The sequence below is a fragment of the Notolepis coatsorum genome (genome assembly GCF_963971535.1).
Source record: "Notolepis coatsorum genome assembly, chromosome: 4".
Lineage (NCBI taxonomy): Eukaryota > Metazoa > Chordata > Actinopteri > Aulopiformes > Paralepididae > Notolepis > Notolepis coatsorum.
Window position 1 is genome coordinate 62,906,036 of NC_140168.1, and position 24,670 is coordinate 62,930,705.

The window sequence follows — 24,670 nt, forward strand, 5'->3', positions numbered from 1 at the left end:
CATTGTGAGCGAGAATTTGGCCCAATAATAACCCATGCAATCAGGACATGGCGGGAAACACAAAGGACATTTCCTAACCCTCAAGTATGGCATAATCACACTCCCATATTCAATAACAATGCTCTCTTAATGGGAAAACGACCTATAAGATTCCCTATATGGGAAGAAAGAGGCATACACTCATTAGGGGATATTTTTAATAACAAGGGCCTCTGTAGTTATGTCGAAATATGCATAAAGTTTAACCTCACCGAGTCCACATGGCTTTTTTACATACAGTTACGACTTTGTATGAGATCTCACGGTGTTCCATTACACATACCAATTGAACACCACAGATACCACAAATTTTTCTATGAAAGAGATACATTGGGAGGTTTTGTATCAGGTTTTTATTATCAATTACTAACGTCCTCGTATGAAACCCTTCAACTAGACAATGTCTGGAGGAGGGATATACCAGACCTGGAAAATGACTTTGATTGGCAAGGAGCCTGGGCAAATGTCCGACTTACATCAAGGAACCCGGATCATCAACAAATCAATCTGAACTATATTCACAGGACATACTTGACTCCTATAAGGCTGTGCAAAATGGGGCTTATACAAGACTCCAAATGCTCCCAATGTACAAATGGGGACGAAGGAACATTTATGCACATGTATTGGGACTGCCCACCAGTTAAGGCATTCTGGAAAGATGTGTCCCAACAATTATCAATACTCGTATTTTGGAATATACCTGTACACCCCGCGGTATTGCTATTGAATGATGTTTTTGAGTTTGCAGTGAATCCACAACTAAAAAGATTGGTTTTATCGGGTATCACAGTAGCTAAAAAAACTGATCGCATCACGTTGGTTTCAACCGGAAAAAATTTGCCGGAAAGTGTGGTTTCTTACATATCTCGATGTGATATATCAAGAAATATCTACAGCAAGAATTCTGGGGCTCAATGAATCCAAAATGTCAATGTGGTTAGAAGTGGTGGAGAGAATAAAAGCTAGCCTATAATGGTGGTGTCTGGTTAGGAGTGAGGGATAATGGAGGTACTATCCAAGAGGGGGTCCGGGAGGGGGGGGTTTGAGCTGGAGCATATGTGTGTAGGGTTTTAGAAAATAGGTATTAGGGGTATATTATATACTAACATTTATATAATTGTAACTTCGCTGGATATACACTGTATACGGTTAAAATGTTATTATTGACTATTTTTGTTTTATCCTGTTTCTGTACTTGCATATATTTTAACCACCTTTACTGAAAGTTTCATTATACATTGTGTGTTGAGTACTGACTTTTAATAAGTTTTGTTTTGCAATAATAAAAAAAAATTAAAAAAAAAATATATATTCGGTTTAATCTGACCCTTTGTAACAGAAATGTTATTTATCTGTTCCCTTATTTGCTAAACTTAATACAACTTGTAAATGAGTTAATTCTTGTTATTTGTCCGACAGTATTGTGTCCCAATGCTAATTACATATGGTAATTAAACATTAAAACACCTGTGGCTTATAGTCGAGTGCGGCTTATATATGTACACATCATTCAATTTAGCTGCTACGGCTTATAGTCGGGTGCGGCTTATAGTGCGAAAAGTACGGTATGTTACAACAATGTGGAATGCCCTACCCACAGCCGTAAAATAATGTGAATCCCTACCCTCCTTAAAATCGCTCTCAAAGAGCACCTACGGGAGGCTGCAATTCGAAACTGGCCCCGGTAAATGTCCAAATCCCCCCCCCCCCCCCCTCCAATGTACAGTTTCTTCCCACTCGAATGTATATATTTTCTATTATCTGTCTCTTAAAACAGTACTGTATATCTTGTATGTCATAAATGTCTGGATGTAACAGTACTGTATATCTGTTGTGTATGTCATAAATGTCATGATGAATTGAAAATGGGGGACCCTGATGTAAACGAGACGAAAGTCTTTCTCTGGTCTGCATCGCCTTAACGATTGTGTGTATTGAGCCGTACTGTATTGTACCCATTCTGCAATCTGTTAATAAAGTTTTCAATCAAAGGAAAGCTAAGAAAATATCCATCTGTCTCGCTGGCCATTCGCTCCATCCTAAACTGTTCTCAACTCTTTCTCACTCACTCACTCCCCCCCCCCCCCCCCCAGAATCCAATTGGTCGCATCAACCTGGCTAACTGCACAAGTAGGGCGGTGGAGCCGGTGAAACGAGAGTTCTGCGCCCGGCCAAACACCTTCGAGCTCATAACCGTCCGGCCACAGCGAGAGGAGGACAAAGAGACGCTGGTCAGCCAGTGCAACAACACCATGTGTGTCACCAAGTAAGGATTCATGGTTTCCTGCCGTCGTATAGACCTGTTCCCTGTATACGTCAGACTCTGTGTGCGTGCGCATCGCCGGGGGTCAAAGGAACGTAATCCTGGTCAGAACAACGGGGCAGACTACAATATATTTGCATTTGTTAGCCATGCTAGCAATCTAAACAATCAATCCATGCCAACGCTAAATATGGAAAAGGTGAAAGACTCTCATTCTCAGCCATGCTGATTTGGCAAAATTACATCCAGCCGTTTTAGTCAGGGGAGTGCCATGGTTTCTCCATTGTATTCCTTTAGCACAGCAGCTTGTGCAGGTCCGGGGCAATCTAGTCATAACACCTGGAGAAAAGTCATGGGGTTTTCAGTAGTCAGGCATCATGCATTTAGTACAACCCATTTTATCCCCCAGCCAAATCTAACGTATACAAAATAAATAGCTGCATTTATATAGTGCTTTTTTCCAGCGCTTTGCAATTTGTTCCTTACATTCACTCACACATTCCCACACCGACGGCAGAGGCAACCATGCAAGGTGCCAACCTGCTCATCAGGCGCAATAGACCTATCTCAAACCCTGCCCCTTTTCTTGATCCTCCAATCACAGCTGTCGCTTACCTCTGACTTCCTCGTACAAACTTTGTTTGTACGAGGAAGTCAGAGGTAAGCGACAGCTGTGATTGGAGGATCAAGAAAAGAGGGCAGGGTTTTGAGACGGGTCCATTATGGGTTAAGTGTCTTGCTCAAGGACACTTCAACACACTGCCCGGAAGGAGCGGGAATCGAACCGAGAACATCCGGATTACCAGACGACTGCTCTACCTCCCTGAGCCACTGTTGCCACTGTCTGACCCTTGTCTCCCGTCTGACCCTTGTCTAACACCTGACCCCTGTGTTCCTTTCTACCTGTCCAGAAACTGGCTGAGTGCAGACACCAAGGATGAGAGGAATCTGTGGATGCAGAAACTGAACCAACTTTTGGTGGATCTGCGCATGTGGCAGCCGGACTCCTGCTATGCGCCTCTGTGATCACTGCCCCCTTCAGGTCTGGAGGGCCAATGATAACATGCCCCCCCCCCCCCCCCCCACCCCAACAGACAGTAATCGCAGGTGTCACTTGATATTGACAAAGTGCAATACGGTATGAAAATTGTTGAATATTTTACAGGTGAATAATTAAGTGGTGCATTAGTAATCGCACATAAGTTATTGATGTGAGAAAAATGAATAAAGCCATAGTTTTATGACATTTCAATACAGTATTCTTTGGAGGACTGGTGGTTTTCCACTGTTTCATAAAGCCCATGTATCTCCAAGTGTTGGGAATACTCGTGTATTAGAGATATTTGTGAGATGTCATTATTTGTGTGTGTGCGTTTTCAAAGCTATCTTCCTATACATACCATGCTGTATACAAACTGCATGGCTTTATGATAATTGTTTGATTTCAAAGCTTAAAAAGATACTTAAAATGGTATGCTGCCGAATTTATACAAATTGTATTCCAGCTTAAGACAATTTTTACATACGAATGCTCCACTTCTTTTTATTTTTTTATTTGGCATGATAGCACTGAACACTATACTGTATGTGATAATTTCAGAATATATTATTTTCAACTATGCCTTTTTACAGTTTGCTATAGCAAAACTTATTTCGTTAAGATGCCTTTTTTATCATGTTGTGTTGCACAGAAAGGTTTGTGTGACCAATTACACGTCTGCTATCAATAAGAGTTATTTGTCATATGCATTTTTATCATCGTTTTATGTAATATGTTCTCGGGTTAAAGTTTTAAATGGTTACAGACTTTGGGGTAATTTGCATTGCTCCTTTTACCGCTGGTAAATGTTAATTGTTTTAGGTCTGTTCTAGGCAAAAAAATCTGCTTTAATTTGTTGTGCTTTTGCAAGCATAAGCCTATTATTTCATTGAGGTGGAATGAACAAGAAATGTGTCTCTACCTGAGTCTGTTACTTGAAAGCACTCCAAACACCCTGTCAATAATTTTTTGGAATAATGAGACTTCAATAAATGCCAGCTTTGACCAAACACGACTTAAGTGACTTTAGTGCTCCTTGAGGATGGATGGAACACCTCTAGAACTACCATACTCTGTTGTTTCAAGTGTTCACTCGATTGCTTCCTTGGTCACACATTTCTTGGCCAGGTCTACCTTGTAAAAGAGATCCTGGATCTCAATTGGGACAAACCTGGTTAAATAAATGCTAAATAAAAACTTAACTGACTATAAAAAATTTTTAGAAAACGCCTGAAAATTGCATACCAAAAGTAATCTGCTATTCATTATACTTTATAGTCTCTTTTGAAAGCAAACATTCTGAATTTTCATCCACAACAGGAAGAATCACTGAGTGCTTTTTAAATGTTTAAGTTACGTTTTTACGTTTTCTTTTACTTCCATTTGAATGATCTTGCAAACAGAGGCCTCTTACAGGTTCCAGCTGATGGGTATGACCTGGAAACCACAATGGGTCCATAGAAGCCTTATCTAGTACAGGTCCAAAGTTGATAACAATACCACAGCAAATTTGTGTTTTACACAACTTTTTATAATGGTATAATGTCTATGCGTTTTTCCAAAATGGCCACTTGGAGTCTCCAAATACAAGATTCATTTATTGCCACACAACCAGGTTGGTGGTATTTGTGATAGGTACAGAGTTTATTGAAGCTCTACACACAGTACATAAAATTGGAACATAGATACCCCCCCTTCCCAGCAATAAAACAAAAAATTGCCACTTGGAGATGGGGATGGGTACCGAATTTGGTACTTTTCAGGTACCGAACCGAAACACGTCTGTACTACCGAGTATCGATTCAAGTGAGATACCGATTTTTTTTTTTTTTTTAAACCTTTTTTCCTTTCATGTCAACGTTCACACGCACAATATACACTTACCTAGGATTTTACTTGATTCAACAACAAAGCAGTTGGAGCAATGGCAAGCCGAAAACGGTCGAAATTGTAGTTATTTGAAGTTTGGATACATTTTTTTCACAACTGAGGTAGGTCAATTAAATTTCTTGAGACTAAAGTACCGAAAAAAGGTACCGTTGGGTACCGGTATCGATTCACAGGTACCGGTACCGTATCGGTTCAAATGTGAAAGGTACCCATCCCTGCTTGGAGACCCTATGTCTCCAAACGCTATAACTCTTGAACGCTTCAACGTACAGTAAAAATCCCAGGCTCTAATGAAAGGTTACACATTATGTATAATAAAAAATATATTAACATGATTTATTTTATGCGAGCACCCAATACCTTGAGTAGGGTATCAATCCAATGGTGACAATCTATAGCTTTCAAGCAATGTATTGGTTCATTGGCATAAAATCATTGGATCGCCTTAAAAACTAGGCTAAAGTGTGCAAAACGGGACGTATAGATGCCAGTTAAGTGCAGGTTAAAGATAGAATTTATAATGGCGGCAAGAGAGCCCTGCTGACTATAAATTCTGATTTGTTTGAATAAGTTGAGTGGGGATAGGTACTAAGTCTGGAGAAGATCACACTATAATAAGTTGCTATATAGCTAATATACTGTACATATTATATGTACAATATATATATTTTTTAATTTAATTTTACCTTTATTTAACCAGGCAAATCAATTAAGAACAAATGCGTATTTACAATGAGGGCCTGGCAAGAGACGACACCTCTTGAAGGTGGGGGGGGGGGGGGGCTGAAAAAATCATTCAGTTTAAGTATTTCTGACATACAATATATTTTATTTATTACTATATATATAATCTACATACAACAAGCAATATAGCAGTGAGAGGGGCACCATGACAGACATGGGGTTGGGGATGTTACTGGGTTGAGAAACGGTTGCAGGAATCAGTGAGAATGTTCACAAGAGTGCTTGAATGCGGAGTCTGCTGACTTAGGCATAAAGGTGACCAGTTTGAGTGTTTTCTGTATATTGTTTCAGTCACTGGCAGCAGCAGACTTGAATGAAGTTTGACCAAGTACAGTGTATGTTTTCGGAATCTTTAGGAGAATGTGTTGAGCAGAACGAGTGTTGTAAGTGGCAAATGTAATTAGCAACAGGTGACATATAGGTAAGGGGGGGACAACCCAAGGAGTTTTTTTATATATATATATATATATATATATATATATATATATATATATATATATATACCATATTATAGCTATATAGCTATTTATACTGTGAATTCATCCAGACAGACCTCTTGGTAGAACCTCAGGTGTGGCCAACTATAGCAACCATTCTATCCCCACTCAACTCATTTACATTTTGTCATTTAGCTGACACTTTTATCCAAAGCTTCTTAGAAGTTGTGTACAACAAGAATGGTACAATACTGGCAGCTAAGGGTAAGTGATATTGTTTGTCAAATGTCAAACTTGAGTGCTACACTCTTGATTGCGTAGCAGTATAGACATATTGGCATAGTACATTACTCGGTAGCAAACAAGGTTATTTTAATTTTATATTTTTTTTTTATATTGATTGAAAGTGTGTTTTTAGTAAATGGTAGAAAATTGGGCGGGTTTCGGCTGCTCAAAACTCCAACCCACACATCAGACCAAAACAAAGTATAAAAAAATATAAACAAAGTACAGTACCAAGAGGAGCACTTTTGTCTAGAGGTTGCTGTTTTGATGGCATTACATATTTGACCTTGAAGAGCACGACATGCTCTCCCCTGCCCCTCACTGCCGACCTGGGGAGGAGGGAGCTGCCAGGCCACGGCAGGAGTCGCCTGATGGCATCAACCATAGATCACTGGATGGCTCAAGGCGGAGTTTCCCGCGTAGTTCACTGGTGGCATCACTGCTTTAAGGTGATGATCTGCACAAAGAAAAATACTCTTAAATCGCTGAAATCTTGACAGATTTACAAACGGTTTGGTTTATTACAAACGTTATTAACGTGGCTATGATTCAAGCTTGGAAGAATTTTTTTAAATATCTTTAATTTTTTTATATGAAAGTCCATTATATGTATACAGTATGACAACTACATCTCACTTTTTTTAAAGATTTATTTCTTGCATTTTTCCAGCTATTTTTCATGGTCAGACATGACCGACAGAGGAGGAGAGGGTGAACGGGAGAGGAGGTGGGGAAGACATGCGACAAATGATCCCCCGGGAGAGGGAGGCGAACCCGGGACGGCCGCGTAGGTGTGCGAGGCACTATGCGGTGCGCCACGAGGGCGCCCGATAACTACATCTCTGACGTTTTTAACAAACTGTTGTGAAGGATCAGATTAAACCGAATATATATATTTATTTATATATATATATTTAAATAGTATTTGTATATCGTTTGATATCCCCTGTATATTCCTTGTACAATATGCACTGAATATCCCTTTAGTCTACTAAACAGCCCATAATAGTTTCATTCTACCATTGGACGAGAACCTGGCGCCATCAGCCATACCCCTAGGTTCAAGTTCAATCGTGCCGCCCAACATGTCGTGGCAAGCCCGGTTCCGCGTAGGAATACGTCTGGCGAAATACGAATGGTACTATTTGTTCACAGCGCATATATATATGGCGCAAGTAAAGTAGAACTTCCTTTTTAGTCCAGTTCTTTACCCTCCAACCGAGTAACAGACGCGAAGCCTCACCCACGACGCACGTGTGGTGCAGTAAGGCCTACTTGGCCTCAGAATAGGCATTGAGATATCGTGTGGATTAATAGTTGAATAGTCATAGTTTGGCACTATACCGTCGAGTTGGACGTATTCTATTAAGCTAATAATAGTCTATTTATGTATGGTGCATCGTTCGGTTAGAGTTATAAAGTTATCAGTACCCCCATCGTTCCTGACGTTATCTGGAGTCTTAACCAGGCTGGGCAGACCACTAGTGGTGCTTGCATCCGAGGAGCTCCGGGCCAGGGCGACTGGACCTGTATATTGGATTACTCTACCCGGACGACGGCGAGCCTTCCACGGCTTGGATTATGCTTTGGGTGCTTTGATTATTCCATGGATAACGGCCAACACTGCGGAGTGTTGGAACTACCCCCCGGAGAGGACTCCAGGTGAGACGGCGCTCTACACCAGTGAGTTCGCCTCACGTCTCTCCGTTGTGGACCGGCAGCTACCGTCCACCAGAGGGTCCAGCTGTATTCGTCTGCGGACCGAGATTCTGTGGGCACCGTGTTCAAGACTTTGAATTCTCCCAAGAAATCGTCGGCCAGATGGGATACCGCCCCCCCCTCCTACTGTCTTACAACCAGCGGGAACCCCCCCCCCCCTTAGTGTATCCAGCTATAATCATTTAAGTACCATCGCTATAGTTTCCTAAAGAAACAGGTTGTATACTTACTCCCTGCGTAACCAGAGATTGGACATTCAATGTTGATTTACCTACGAATACTCATTTGCCATACAAGTGCATTTCAAATCATAAGTGTAAACAAGTGAACGTTGTATATACCCTTTGCTATATTAAATATTCGATTTGTACATTTGTGTGGACTTTGTTTCATCAGGTGGGAAAGTGTTCATCATATTTATATCATGTACTGGATGGCCAGAAGTTAAAGTACAAGAGGTAGTGGTTTAATAATACCATATCTAACAATACAGTCAGGGAATTGTACCCCTCAGTTACACAAACCAAACGGTTGAAAATGTAGCAAGCTATGGTTATTTCAATAGTGCATGCACCATAGAAGTAGACATGCATGTTATGAGTGGGCGTGCTCCACCCACGCAAGATGGCCGCCATGTGCCAATGTTGGTCTCCATTGGCCAGCAGTGCGGGTAAGCCATCTAGTGTTATATATCTATGGCATCAATCCCAGGGTGCTTCAAAGCATGTGCAAACTAACTGAACTGAGAGAGCTTCTCTAGCACCTTTCCAATCTGTCCCTGTGGCTTCATAAGGTGCCTCCACACTATGGTAACCTCCTGCATAATCCTAGTGCCCAAGAGGGAAATAAGTAAACCTTTATTTATAGAGGTTTGTGTCCACATGGGAATAGGACCTGATACATGATGACCTTTGAACAAATTACCAAACTGTAGGACTATAGAGGCACAGAGTGGTGCCTGACAGTGTAACGCCTTGTACTGTAGGTAATCAAAAATACTTTAAAATCAATCTCAAGTTTCAGTAGGAGTGATGTGGGCCCTACGACAAGGTGCCCCAGTGTACTTAAAGACTTAGACTGGTGGCACTAACCTGTCACAAAGACGCTCTGGACCACCTCAAACCCTGTGTGAGTGACTCTTTGGACCCACTAAATGGACGCCTTCATATACCTCATGGTTGAATGAATGAAAACTTTATTTAACAGATTGCAGAATGGGTACAATACAGTACGGCTCAATACATACAATTGTTAAGGGGATGCAGACCTGAGAAAGACGTTTGTCTTGTTTCCATCAGGGTCCCCCATTTTCAATTCATATAGACATTTATGACATACACAACATACATGACATTTATGGCATAGGGACATATAGGTATTTAGTACTGATACATTTGTGACATAAACGGTATTCCAATATACAGTACTGTATAAGAGTGACACGTTCAGCCGAACGCACAATTGGAGGGGGGCTCCCCACCCTCCAGAACATTTACTACAAGCGTTGCAAGGGCAAGGCTAAGAGAATCATTAAAGACTCCAGTCACCCGAACAACTGCCTCTTTGAACTGCTGCGGTCAGGCAAGCGATACAGGAGTCTCAAGGCGAGCACAGAAAGACTCAGAAGAAGCTTCTATCCCCAGGCCATCAGGCTGCTAAACGAACAATGAATGAACACTACACAACAACAACCACCAAACGCACATAGCACACACATCCACACGCACACACTCACTTTAAACAAACACACTGTAGCACCCACTCCACACACTTATAGCACACACCCACTTTAAACAAACACACTGTAGCACCCACTCCCCACACTTTATATTTATGGATGAAGGATTGCACTACAACTCGTACACCTTACTGTAAATTGTACCTAAAATTGTACCTCATCCCATTTCTGCTTTGCACTAGATAGTACTGTACATTAGTACACTGCATAGTATTGTGTATTGTATATTATATGGTAACTCAGAACATTGTACATATGTCTATACCGAACACTGTGACCTCATTTTCTTCTTCTAAATTCATGCTATATTATGTTATTATGTTATTTGATACTATCTTGTCTAGCACAGTCTCTGGAGCGTAACAGTAAGAAGCATTTTGTATGAAAGTATTCTGTACTTCTGTATGACAACTATTAAAGAACTTGAACTTGAGATCCTGACAGAGTATATACATATGATGGGGAGGGGACTGTACATTAGGAGGGGGTGGGTGGGTGGGAGAGAAATATACATACGGCGGGGAGGGAATATATACATGCGGTGGGGAGGAGACTGTCTATTAGGAGGTGGTGGGGGTTTTGGGCATTTACGGTGGCCAGTTTCGAATCGCAGCCTCCCGTAGGTGCTCTTTAAGAGCGGTTTTGAATGTGGGCAGGGATTCACATTCCTTTACAGCTTTGGGTAGGGCGTTCCACATTGTTGTGGCATAATTGCGAAACGTGTTTAGTCCCTTGTTTGAGCCGAATCTGGGTTTAACATGATTTGTTGAGCTTCCTCTGGTGTAGTGGTTGTGGTATTCACTGACCTTTGGGAAGTATTTTGACATGTACATGGGCACCCCGGTTGTATAGTGTATCTTGTAGACCAGGCCCATTGCAAGTTGCTGTACTCTGTCGTCTACTCTAAGCCATCCTAGGTTGTCAAAGTGGGCAGGGGTGAGGTGGGTTCTAGGAGTAAGGTCAAGTAGTAGTCTGACCAGTTTGTTTTGTGATGTTTGTAATTTTGTTTTAAGCACCTTTGAGGTGCTTTGGTACCATGAGGTGCACGCATAGTCATAGTACCCTTGAATGAGTGCTCCTGCCAGAGTCTTCAGGGTATTCTTGTTTACCAGAGAGGAGATCCGGTACAAGAATCTAGTTCGTTGGTTGACTTTTTTTATTACATTGGATGCCATTTTGTCACAGGAAAGATTTGCCTCTAGGATGGAACCCAGGTAGGTAATTTCGTCTTTCCTTGTGACAATATTGTCACCCACTGTAACTGAGAAGCCGTCGGTCTTGTTGAGTTTGTTATTTGAACCGAAGAGAATGGACTCTGTTTTGCCCATGTGTAATGATAGTTTGTTATCAGCGAGCCATATGCAGATTTTTCCTAGTTCCGAGCTGAGGGTTTTTTCAATCTGCAACTTGTTCTTGTTAGAGACCAGCAGGGCTGAGTCGTCCGCAAACAGGAACAAGTTGCAGTCACAGGCTGACGACATGTCATTTGCATAAATTAGGAAGAGTAGCGGTCCTAGTATGCTTCCTTGTGGAACACCACAGCTCACTGTGAGGGGGGGGGATAGAGTACCGTTTACCTCTACCATCTGTTCTCTCCCCTCCAGGTAGGATTGCATCCAGCTCACTGATAACTAAGATATCAAAACCAATTGCTTTTAGCTTGTCCATTAGAATGGAGTGATTGACAGTGTCGAAGGCCTTTTGTAGGTCCAGCATGACCATGCCGCAGTATTTGCCCGCGTCCACCTCTTGTTTGATGTGGTCGTTCAAATAGAGGAGGCATGTGTCAGTGGAGTGGGACGTTCTGAAGCCAGATTGGAATTCGTAGATTAGATTTTTTTCCGCCAGGTACTTTTCGACCTGTTCGTAGACTATTTTCTCCTTGACTTTCGAGATGGAGGTAAGAATAGAAACGGGGCGGTAGTTGCCTGGGTCTAATTTGCTGCCCTTTTTGTGCAGAGGGGTCACTCGCGCAATTTTGAAGTCCTTGGGGACGTGCCACTGTTTTATAGAGAGGTTTATTATGTGTGTGATGACTGGGGTGATGGCGGCTGCTGCGTCTCTGAGGAATTTGGAGGGGATGTTGTCATGGCCAGTGGCCTTGTTAGGTTGGAGGGCGCTCAATTTTTTGAGTACCTCATCGGTTGTTACCATTTCAAGTTTGAAGTCGTCTTTGTGGACCCCTAGGTTTTTGTAGTATGCTACTATGTGTTCTACCCCATAATGCCCTGAGTGGGAGGGTAGTTTGTTTACCAGTGTTGTGGCTATGTTTGTGAAGAAGATGTTTAAGTAATTGGCTACATCCAGCTTGTCTGTGATGAGCGTGTTGTCCGTCTTTATGTTTATGTTTGAGAATCTGGTTTTAAGTTTTTTACTGCAGCCTAGTTGATTATTGAGTAATTTCCAAAGTTCGCGGGTTTGTTTTTGTTTTCCTCGGTTTTGTCGTTGATGAAACTTCTTTTTGCGGTTCTGATCATGGTGTTTACGTCATTTCTTAGTCTTAAGGTCTTAAGTCTTAAGTCTTAGGTTCTCAACCCTTTTGAGAGTGTCAAGGACCCCCAGTACTGGACCCACATTTGATAGGATTTTGTCTCAAGGAATTTTGTCTGAGAAGATCTTGGTTGTTCAATATGATTTTGCCCAGAATTCCATACCTGTCTATACTGTAGTTGACGAGATAACAGTGGAGAAAGTGAAAGTTGTGATCAGAATAGTCACTCTTATTAGTCTTATAGTCTCTCACTTCTAGTGAATTAAATAGTGTAATGTAACTATCTGGGACCAAATGTCAAGTTAGACCGCGCTCTCAAAATCCGACACTGGGTGCTGAAATCCCATAAAGTGATATATAAAAAGAAGCAGGGAAGCTGGACCAGCACTCTCAGGTTCAAGTATTTAATAGCAGCCTGAAGTGGAAACAAACATGTTTCGGAACTCTTGTTCCTTCATCAGTGTTATGGCTAGCCACTACAGCCACTATCTGGGACCCCCTTCAAGGACCCCTGGGCGTTCCCGGACCCCATCATCTATCTAGCGGCTTCAAGGACAAGCCGTTTCAATGTATTGTTCATTTCAAGTGTTCAATAAACCCAGGCATCCTTACCTGCTGCAACGACCACGTAATCCATTCAAGATTTAAAACAACGACTTTAACTATAAGATTAAAAATAGATGATACTGAAGATAACCCAAAATATATTACAATATATTGAATTTAATTTAATAGTTGAGTCAAATAATAATATTATAACATATTGACAGATTATACATGTGCTAGTTTGATACAAAGATTTGTATTTTACCAAAACTTTAAATATCTGACAATAGCTATATATTATTTCTGAATATACTATAATATATCTTATAATATATTATCTATGGCTATCTGACAATATATCATTATGAATATATTGTAATATTGAAAACTATTCTACACTATAATGTCATTTTTTTTATATTGCAGTATATTTGATATTATTGTCTAAGAGATGGTAAAAAAAATCACCATGGTACCCAGGGCTTGACGTTGACACCTGCCCAGGGCTAGTGAAAATGCTGAGTGGCTAGTGACTTTGGAAAACCACTAGCCACAGTGGCTAGTGAGCCAAAAAGTTAACGTCAAGCCCTGCATAGGTGTGTCAATGATAATGTTCACGGCGTTTGGAGCAATAATATCATTGCTAGGTTCAACACAGCCAAGGCATAGGTGTGTCAATGATAATGTTCACAGCGTTTGGAGCAACAATGTAATTGCTAGGTTCAACACAACTCTTCCACATCTACACCCTCCATCTTGTCCCAGTCAGCCGTTGCCCCAACTGGAGCTCCTTTTGCGGCTGAGTCACTGGTCGCAGGCAGTAGTAAACAATGGAGTCAACAGTCAGAAGCACAGTTGTACAGTTGGCATGTAGCAGTATGATTACAATGATACTGTCCCCAGCAGGGGTTAGTGAAGAAGAAATGACCTATATTTATTACTTTTTGGGTGGGAGCGTGAGTGCTGGGATTTTTGGCTAGTGAAAATGCTGAGTGGCTAGTGACTTTGGAAAACCACTAGCCACAGTGGCTAGTGAGCCAAAAAGTTAACGTCAAGCTCTGATGGTACCACTCTATAATACAAATTTAAACAATACTGATTGCAGAGTGGTATCGTTTTTAATCATAAGAGTGTATAATAAGGCCGAGGGGCTCCGACTGGGGTGGGGGGGTCGTCTGTGGAAACTGGGAGCATGTCTATGTTCCCCGGGTCCTATGTTCCCCGGGTTCTATGTTCCCCGCTTTGATTGATTGATAGATTGAAAATTTTAGATCACCAGCCCTGATTTATGATGAATTGAAAATGGGGGACCCTGGTGGAAACAAGACGAAAGTCTTTCTCTGGTCTGCATCCCCTTAACAATTGTATGTATTGAGATGTACTGTACTGTACCCATTCTGCAATCTGTTAATAAACTTTTCAATCAATCAATCAATCAATTCCAAACTCTAACCTTAACCAGTTCGAACGAGGGCCTAAGCTTAACCGTTCGAAACAAGGCGGACATTAATAATTAATAAAATAATAAAAATTTATAAAATTTTCAATCTATTAATCAATCAAAGCGGGGAACATAGAACCCGGGGAACATAGGACCCGGGGAACATAGGGATGATCCCTGGAAACTGACAGGTGGAGGTTCTCTATCGGGGGTTAAAGTCTGACCCAGATTAGTCAGAATTTCTGACTCTGAAAATGGTTACATTTGCTTTTGATTGATTGATTGAAAACTTTATTAACAGATTGCAGAATGGGTACAATACAGTACAGCTCAATAATACACACAGTTGTTAAGGGGATGCAGACCTAAGATTTTCGTCTTGTTTACATCATGAATTTTCAATCCATCATAACATATTATGACATACATACATGACATACAGATCAGGGGCGGATTTAGGATTGTAGGAGATCCGGGGCTTAGCCCAGATGGGCCCCCCCCTTTTATTTTTTTTTTTTGCTTTTTTTTAATTTCTTTTAAAAATTTTTTTTAGTTTTTGGGCAGGCAAGGGGTGGTTTGGAGGGGGTCCGGCACAACCCCCTCCACGACAGATTTTTTTTGAATTTAATGAACCTGTACGTGCAATTTCCTGCAATTTAGAGCCTTCAATCTTGACCAATAAAGCTGCTCTTTTCACTATAAAACTCAGTTACCATAACGTAGTTATGGTTAGATTTATATATTGGGGGGGGATATATCATATTTTTCATATAATCAAAAAGTGGTGGAGCAAGATCATACCTTTGCTCCCCCAAGTTCAATAGTGGGAGAGCAGAGATGCTCCGAATGCTCTTATGGCCAGGCGTCTATGATTCACTGATACAAAGTAAAATAGTGCAGTGCAATAAAATAGTTAGTCAAATAGAATAAAATAATGCAATAGTGCATTGCAATAAAATAGTTATCATCGTATTTTTTCGGGAGGCCGGTAAGGAGTGCATTACAGTAGTCGAGTTGGCTTGAGATAAAGGCATGTGTAACTGAGGGGTACAATTCCCTGACTGTATTGTTAGATATGATACTTACTACCACTACCTCTTGTACTTTAGACTCTGGCCACCCAGTACTAGGTATAAATAATTATGATAAACACTCCCACCTGATGAAACGGATCCAACACAAATGTACCAAGTCGAAAGTCTGCGTTTAATAATAATACATAGCAAAGGTATGTACAACGATCACTTAATTACATTTATGATTTGAAATAGTATGCACTTTTATGGCAAATTAGTATTCGTAGGTAGATCAATATCGAATGTCCAATCTCTGATTGCGCAGGAAGCAAATATACAACCTGGAATATTTAGGGAACAATAGCAATGATACTTGAATGATTATATAGCTGGATACACTAGGGGAAGGTTCCGACTGCTTGTAGGACAGCTGGAGGGGGGGGGGTAGAGTCTGGCTGTATCCCGTCTGGCCGAGGGTATCCTGGGAGAGCCCACAGTCCTGCGACCCGGTGCCCAGCGATCCTCGATCCACAGATGAAAGCAGTTGGACTCTCTGTGGCCGGCGTCCTCCGGTCCACGATGGAGAGACGTGAGGCGACCTCGTCGTGTAGAGCGTCTTCTCACCTGTCGTCCTCTCCGGGGGGGGTATTTCCAACACACCGCAGTGTTGGCCTTTATCCATAGAATAATCAAAGTACTCAAAGCATAATCCAAGCCGGGGAAGGCTAGCCGTCGTCGGTAGAATAATCCAATATACAGGTCCACTCGCTCTTTGGCCTGGAGCTCCTCGGGTGCAGCTTCACGTGGGGTCAACCACCCTGGATAAGCGTCCAGCTGATGCCCGAAACGATGGGGGTGCTGATTACTATAGAACTCTTACCGCACGAGGCACTACATATGAATAGACTATTATTAGCTTAATAGAATACGTCCAACTCGACGATATAGTGCCAAATATGACTATTCAAATATTAATATACACGATGTCTCAATGCCGATACTGGGCCGAATTGGCCTTACTGCCCACACGTGGTTCGCGGGGAGGCTTTTGCGTCTGTCACTCTGTTGGAGGGTAAGGAACTGGACTAAAAGAAAGCTCTACTTTAATAGCGCAGTATATATACGCACTATGAACAAATAGTACCATTAGTGGTGCGGTAGACATATTCCTACGCGGAACTAGGACTTGTCCATACATGTTGAGCGGTACGATTGAACCTGGTCTGAGGGGTATGGCGACCTGGCACCAAGGTCTCGTCCAATGGTAGAATGGAGACTATTATGGGATGTTCAGTAGACTAGAAGGGATATTCAATGCATATTGTACAAGGAATATACAAGGGATATCAGGGGATATACAAATACAATTAAATATATATATATAAATAAATATATATATTCGGTTTAATCTGATCCTTCAGAACAGCCGCCCCCTAATTGGTCCCAACCCAATTAGTTAAGCAGAGACAGATTAACCGCACTGTCTACCACTCAAGGGTTCGCTGTAAGGGTCAGTCAACTCACAAAGTCATAGGGTCATGGTCATCATCGATTGTGTCTGGGAGTCGGGGCAGTTCTATGAGCCTCGCCACAGGACGGGTGTAAATGCGCCCCTGGACGAGTACTTCAGCTGCTCGGACCTTGCCATCGGCACCGGTGATCACTTTGCTTACGCGGCCAGCCGGCCACATAGCTCTGGGTAGTGACTGGTCAATAATCATGACGACTGTTCCTTCCGTCAAATTGTCTCTCTCTTTTACCCACTTCTGGCGGGTCTGTAGAGACGGTAGGTAGTGCAGTAGGAAACTGCTCCAAAACTTGTCGGCTAATACTTGGCTGTACCTCCACATTCGTCGGCCGTTCGCTTCTTCAGGCCGGTACATTGTCTGGGGTAACGCGGGATCTAGCCGCCCCATCAGGAGGGTGTTGGGGGTGACTGGGTCGACATCTGCTACATCACTGGAGACGTAACCGAGGGGCTTTGAGTTCAATACTCCCTCAATCTCCGTGAGGACTGTCATTAGGACTTCTTCCGCCACAGTCTGGGCCCCAAGTACTGCGTACAGGGCTGTCTTTATAGAACGTACTTCTCGTTCCCAAGTTCCACCGAAGTGGGGTGCGTTTGGGGGGTTGAATTGGAAGTCAATCTGGGCTGGAGCGAGGTGGGTCTTAAGTTCTGGGCCCATAGCTTGGAAGCTCTCCCTCAGCTCTCTTTCTCCGCCTTTGAAGTTTGTCCCGTGATCGGACAATAATGTAGACGGTTTTCCTTTCCGTGATGTGAATCTTCGGAAGGCCATAAGGAATGAGTCTGCGCTCATGGTCGGAAGGGGCTCGATATGTATCGCTCTGGTGGTCATGCATTTGAATACAATACCCCACCGCTTCTCGGTGCCTCTTCCTTTCTTTATGTGCAGCGGGCCAAAACAGTCCATGCCTGTTGAGTGGAATGGCTTGTCGCCGAGTCGGAGGCGACATGGAGGTAGGTCAGCCATCCGTGGTATGCTGGGCTGCGCGCGCCACTTTCGGCAGTCTAGACAGGTTCGCTGGAAGCGTCGCACCGCCTCTCTTCCTTGAAGTATCCAGTAACGACGTCTGATTTCCGCGAAGACTCTCTCTGCTCCTGCGTGGTGTACATCCTCGTCGTATTTCTTTATAATCAGCTCTGTGACCTTGTGTCGGCTGTTCAATACGATCGGGTACTTAATGTCATCCGGTAAATTGGGGGCTCTCCGCAGGCGACCACCCACTCTGATGAGGGTATGTGTGTCACTCTCGGGGGCCAGATGAATCAATCTGCTGTCTGATGGGACGGGCTTTCCTCCCTGTAGACAGTCTAGTTCATCGGGGAACGAGTCTCTCTGGGCTCGTTGCAGTAGAAGCAGTTCTGCTTCCTCGTAGTCAGCTGCTGACTACAAACCCACTGGCGCTGCTCTGATGGCTGCCTTTCTGATCGCTCCGACGAGACTGTGCTTTATTTTGTTAATTTTTATAGTATTAGGAGTTTTATTTGCACCAACTGTTGGTGCATTATATGTGTATGACCGTCAGTCAATCATTGACATTGGATTAAGAAAAACTTACCGTTTGGATTGCTCTCTGGATCGGATCGCTGAACAGCAGAAATGGCCCGCCGAGATCCTTTGTTATGCCGGCCATGGCCAAGACCAGAAACCGCCGCGAAGACGAGGAAAGAGAGCCGGGGTCCGGAACAGACTGAGGTCCAAACGACACAGAACCACATTGCCCAGCATATTGTTGGCCAATGTGCAATCGATAGGAAACAAATTGGACGACATCAGAGCACGGATCCAATTCCAGAGGGACATTCGGGATTGTAACGTCCTCTGTTTCACAGAAACTTGGCTGAGTCCAGATGTCCCGAATCACGCAATAGAACCGGCAGACCACTTCTTCGTTCTCCGCAAAGACCGGACGGCAGAAGAGTCACTAAAGACGAGAGGAGGCGGCATTGCCTTCATGATAAACAAGGAGTGGTGCGATTTAGGCAACACAAAGGAACTGTCTAACCACTGCTCCCCAGACCTGGAGTTTATCACGATAAAATGTCGACCCTTCTTCCTCCCAAGAGAGTTAACGTCCATCATCCTCATCGGAGTGTACATTCCACCACACGCGAACACTGGGGTCGCACTTTCAAAACTTCACGACGAGGTAAACAAACTCCAGGCAGCTAATGTTGACGCTGCCATTTTGGTCTTGGGGGATTTCAACAGCGCGCGTCTTAAAAAGGTGCTGCCGAATTTCTATCAGCATGTGACCTGTCCCACCAGAGGCGAGAACATATTAGACCATGTATACTCGCAATTTAAGAATGGGTACAAGTCACAGGCTCTTAGTCCATTCGGTAAAAGCGATCACGCCGCCATATTCCTTTTGCCAAAGTACAAACAGAGTCTCAAGCGAACGCCGGTGGTCTCGCGAGAGGTTAAGCGTTGGGCCGTGACGTCAGTGGAGTCACTCCAAGCAGTGCTGGGAAGCACAGAATGGAGTGTATTCCGTGATAACACAGCCAATATTAACGAATACACCGAAACGGTGATTGACTATGTCTGTACTCAGGTAGAAGTAATAATCCCCTCCACCAAAATTAATATCTACCCAAATCAAAAGCCCTGGGTAGACAAATCCGTCCGTGAGGCTCTGAAAGTGCGCACATCAGCATACAACACCGGGCTGGTGACAGGCAACATGGAAGAACACAAGATGGCAAGATACAACGTCAGGAGAGCAGTAATAGAGGCAAAACGGCGTTACAGGGATAAAGTTGAACTTCAGTTTGAACAGGCTGACTCTAGAGGCATGTGGCAGGGCCTCAGAACAATGACAGACTACAAAGGAACCCCCCTCAAACTGAACAGTGACATCTCCTTAGCAAATGATCTCAACTCCTTCTATGCGAGGTTTGAGGCTGTGAATAACAACACCAGCCTACAAACCACGGCAATGGGGGGGGGGGGTCTGCTGATGGAGACTCAGTGTTCAGGGTAACAGAGCATGAGGTGAGACGGATCTTTAAAAAAGTGGATATCAGGAAGGCAGCAGGACCGGACGGCATCCCCGGCCGCGTCCTAAAAGTCTGTGCCGACCAACTGGCCCCGGTATTCACTGACATCTTCAACCTGTCCTTGGAACAGGCTGTCATCCCCACCTGTCTGAAGAAGTCCACCATCATCCCTGTACCCAAAAAATCTACCCCCGCTTGCCTCAACGACTACCGCCCTGTAGCCCTCACCTCCATAGCCATGAAGTGCTTTGAGAAGCTAGTGAAGGGCTACATCTGTTCCTCCCTCCCCATCAACCTGGACCCTCTGCAATTTGCATATCGCCCCAACAGGTCCACGGAGGACGCCATAGCCCATGTGCTGCACACAGCAGCATCACATCTGGACAAGAGGCAGGGGAACTATGTGAGAATGCTGTTCATCGACTACAGCTCAGCATTCAATACCATAGTCCCCTCCAAACTCATAGCCAAGCTCAGGGACCTGGGCTTGAACTATGACCTGTGCCAGTGGGTCTTGGACTTCCTGACGGGCAGACCCCAGGTGGTAAGAGCCGGCAACTGCACCTCCTCATCCATCACGCTCAACATAGGGGCCCCCCAGGGCTGTGTTCTGAGCCCCCTCCTCTACTCCCTGTACACACATGACTGCGTAGCACAGCGGAACAACAACACCATCATCAAATTTGCTGATGACACAGTAGTGGTGGGCCTGATCTCTGCCAACGACGAAAGGGCCTACCTGGAAGAGGTAGAGAACCTGTCACAGTGGTGTCAGGAGAACTGCCTCTCCCTGAACGTCAGCAAAACAAAAGAGATGATTGTGGACTTCAGGAGGTCGGGGGTCAAGGACTACAGCCCCCTCAGCATCGACGGGGCACCGGTTGAGAGAGTGAACAGTTTCAAGTACCTCGGAGCCCACATATCCAAGGACTTGACATGGACCACACACATTGACAGTGTTGTGAAGAAGGCACGACAACGCCTCTACTTCCTCAGGCGCCTAAGGAAGTTCCAAGTCAGTCAGAAGATCCTTAGGAACTTCTACTCATGTACAATAGAGAGCATCCTGACCGGCAACATCACCTCCTGGTTTGGGAATAGCACTGCACAAGACCGTAGCAGACTACAAAGAGTGACACGTTCAGCCGAACGCACAATTGAAGGGGGGCTTCCCACCCTCCAGAACATTTACAACAAGCGGTGCAAGGGGAAGGCTAAGAGAATTATTAAGGACTCGAGCCACCCGAACAACTGCCTCTTTGAACTGCTGCCGTCAGGCAAGCGATACCGGAGTCTTAAGGCGAGCACAGAAAGACTCAGAAGGAGCTTCTATCCCCAGGCCATCAGGCTGCTAAACGAACAATAATCGCTAAATGAAAATAATCACTATGCAACAACCATCAAATGCACACAGCACACACACCCACACGCACACACTCACTCAAACAAACAACACACTGCAGCACCCACTCTCCACACTTTAGATCACACAAACACACTTACACTTTATATTTATTGATAAAGGATTTGCACTACAACTCGTACACCTACTGTGAATTGTACCTAAACTGCACCTCGTCCATTTATGCCTTGCACTATATAGTATTGTATATTAGTACACTGCACAGTATTGTATATTGTATGGTAACTACGTCTACGAACATTGTACATATGTCTAAACTGAACACTGTGACCTCTTTTTTACTCTTTTTTACTTCTAATTTTTACTATGTTTTTATTTCATACTTATCTTGTCATGCACAGTCTCTGGAGCGCAACAGTAAGAAGCATTTTGTACAAAAGTATTCTGTACTTCTGTATGACAACTATTAAAGAAACTTGAAACTTGACATATCAGCGGGGGACTTAATCTCTGGGTGGTGCCGCAGGAATGTCCGTTGCTGCGCACTCTCTATGGTAATGCAATCGTCTATGTTGGGGTCTGCGGAGACAACAGTGCTCAATCCACAGAACATGGGTTTCTTATTCTCAGCCTCCTCGTCACTTGCTTCCCTCGGGGTGGGCGTGGGCCAATCTCCTTCCGGGAGCTTGAGGAATGCTGGTCCGTCACTGTAGACGTTACGACGGGTTAAGTCATCTAGGGACATTCCCCGGGTGATGACGTCAGCTGGGTTGTGTTTTGTATCAACATAGCGCCAGTTTGCTTCTCCGGTTAACTCTCCGGTTAACTCTTGAATCTCAGTGACTCTGACTCCCACGAAGACTTTGTATTTGCATGAATCCGATTTGATCCAGGCGAGTACTGTCGTGGAATCTGACCACAGGATTGTTCTATGCACCGGAATGGTGAGCTCACGTTGGATGAGCGTGGCTAGATGCGCTCCTGCGCAGAGCTCTAGACGTGGGATAGACTGTTGCTTGCGTGGGGCTATTCTCGAGCGGGCGAGGATGAATGCTGTGTAGATCTCTCCCCCCTCTTCTTGGGCCCGCAAGTAGGCTACTGATCCGTAGGCGACCTCGGAGGCGTCACTGAAGACGTGTAAATCCATTTTACATGTCTCTGGCCTCACCGTGGGTGGGAAGTAGCTTCGGCGTATATTAACGCCTGGGAGTGAGTGGAGTTCCATCTCCCACTCTCTCCAGGTGGATGCAAGGTGTGCGGGAATGGGGTCGTCCCAGCCCTGGTCCTTGTCCCACAATGCTCGTACAATCATCTTTGCCCTGGTGGTGTACGGTAGTATACATCCTAACGGGTCATATTGTCGGGCGAGTGTTCTGTACACACTCCGTCTGGTGGTCGGTATTGCCGCCGACCTTCCCTGCTCCGTGGTCAGGGGTTTGTGTCTATAGTGGAGCGAATCTGTTTTGAAGCGCCACACTAGTCCTAGTGTCATCTCTTGGGCTTCTCCTGGGATTGTGGCCATCCAGGTCTCGCTGCTCGCTGCCTTGTCCTCGGAGGAGAGGCTGCGCAGTACGTGCGGATCGCTGCTGGCCCACTGCCTGAGATCAAAGCCGCCTTTGATCAGAGAGGCGCGGAGTTTAAGTAGGAGAGCCTCGGCTTCTTCCTGGGTCGAAACGCTTTGTAGACAGTTATCTACGTAGAAGCTGTTCTTCACACTGTGTCGGACCTCTTCGTCCGCTGCTGGGTCCTCTGCGACATGTCTCTGTAGTGCAAATGTAGCACAGCATGGGCTGCATGTAGTTCCGAAAGGGAGGACTTCCCATTGGTAGATGGCTGGGTGCTCATCTCCTGGCCTCTCTCTCCATAGGAACCGCAACAGGGGCTTGTCCTCCTCTACTAATCTCACCTGCAGGAACATCCCTTTGATATCCCCGCTGATAGCCACCTTGTCCTGGCGGAAGCGGAGTAGTACGCCTAGTAGGGAGGGGCCGAGTGCAGGACCGGGCAATAGCTCTTTATTCAGATTTTGGGATCCGATCTGGTAGCTGCAGTTAAACACGATGCGGTCTTTGCCGTTGTGATGAACCTTGTGGTGGGGCACGTACCACGATTCAGTCGTCTGGTCGGCCTCTTTAATGTCAATCTTTGTGACGTGTCCCGCTGTGATGAGCTTCTCAATCTCAGCGCGGTATACACTTTCTTGGGCGGGGTCCTTGGCTAAGCGCCGCTCTGTGTTTAGTAGGTACCGCTCTGTGGCGTCTTTCTTTGCGTGAAAGGTAGGCATCCCTTCCCGCCGCAGGAGTGGCGTGGCGTATCTCAACACGCCGCTGACTGGGACTCTCTTTGTTCCCGTCTCGAGGAGGTTAATGGCGTAGATGTCGTCTTTAGAGCGAATGTCTTTCTTTTCGTTCTTAAAGGGCATTTGTTCTAAGGTCCATAGCCTCTCTACATGCTGCAGGAGTGCGGTGTCTCCCTCTGTGACTCGGGAGTGGAGACAGCTAGTGGCTGTGGTTCGGTTGAGAGATTTGGCGAGTGGGCCTTGGAGAGTCCATCCTAGGCGGGTCTCGACTGCTGCAGGACAGCCTCTGGGTCCGGTATGAACCCGGTCTATCGGGACAATGAGGTCTGCATGGTCGGAGCCTATCAACAGTGTCGGGGTAGCACCGTCTATGAGTGGGATCGGTAGCTTGCGTAGATGTACATATTTCTCCATCAGCTTGGCTACGGGGTATGTGTACCGCGAGAGTCCTATTTCTTGGCTGGTGAAAGCGTCTGTAATCCTGTACCGTCGCTCGGGCTGGCCGCTTGCTGCGATAGAGAATGAGACATTCTCGCCCTTTATCGTTTTCAAATCTCTTCTTATTGTCCGAATTGTCATTTGGTTTTCGCTCCCCCGCAGCCCTAGCTGGGCCGCAGCGGACGCGAGCAGAAGGGTCTTCTCTGACCCGTCATCAAGGACGGCGTAAGTGTCCATGACTTTATTCTGGTAGCTCAATGTCACACGGACTACCTTTAAGAGCACTCTGGCTCCGCTGCTGCTGGCGGGGTCGATGTACATGACGCTTGCTTTGCTGCTTGATGGTGCGGGTGGAGGCCGCCGTCTGTTACTGTCGTGGAGTATGTCCAGATGG

At 44.6% G+C, this 24,670-nt stretch overlaps 1 protein-coding gene across 4 annotated transcripts in view; it reads left to right on the forward strand.

The window, feature by feature from the left end:
* The window catches only part of anln (anillin, actin binding protein), a 43,307-nt gene extending 38,953 nt beyond the window's left edge, over window positions 1–4,354 (forward strand). For all 4 annotated transcript variants that reach the window (XM_084312787.1, XM_084312789.1, XM_084312790.1 and 1 more), the window contains 2 exons: window positions 2,136–2,308; window positions 3,217–4,354. In XM_084312787.1, the coding sequence (XP_084168913.1) occupies window positions 2,136–2,308; window positions 3,217–3,331 (288 nt within the window). In that variant the 3' untranslated portion in view covers window positions 3,332–4,354. The remainder of the gene's footprint in view (window positions 1–2,135; window positions 2,309–3,216) is intronic.
* Window positions 4,355–24,670: the final 20,316 nt, after the last annotated feature.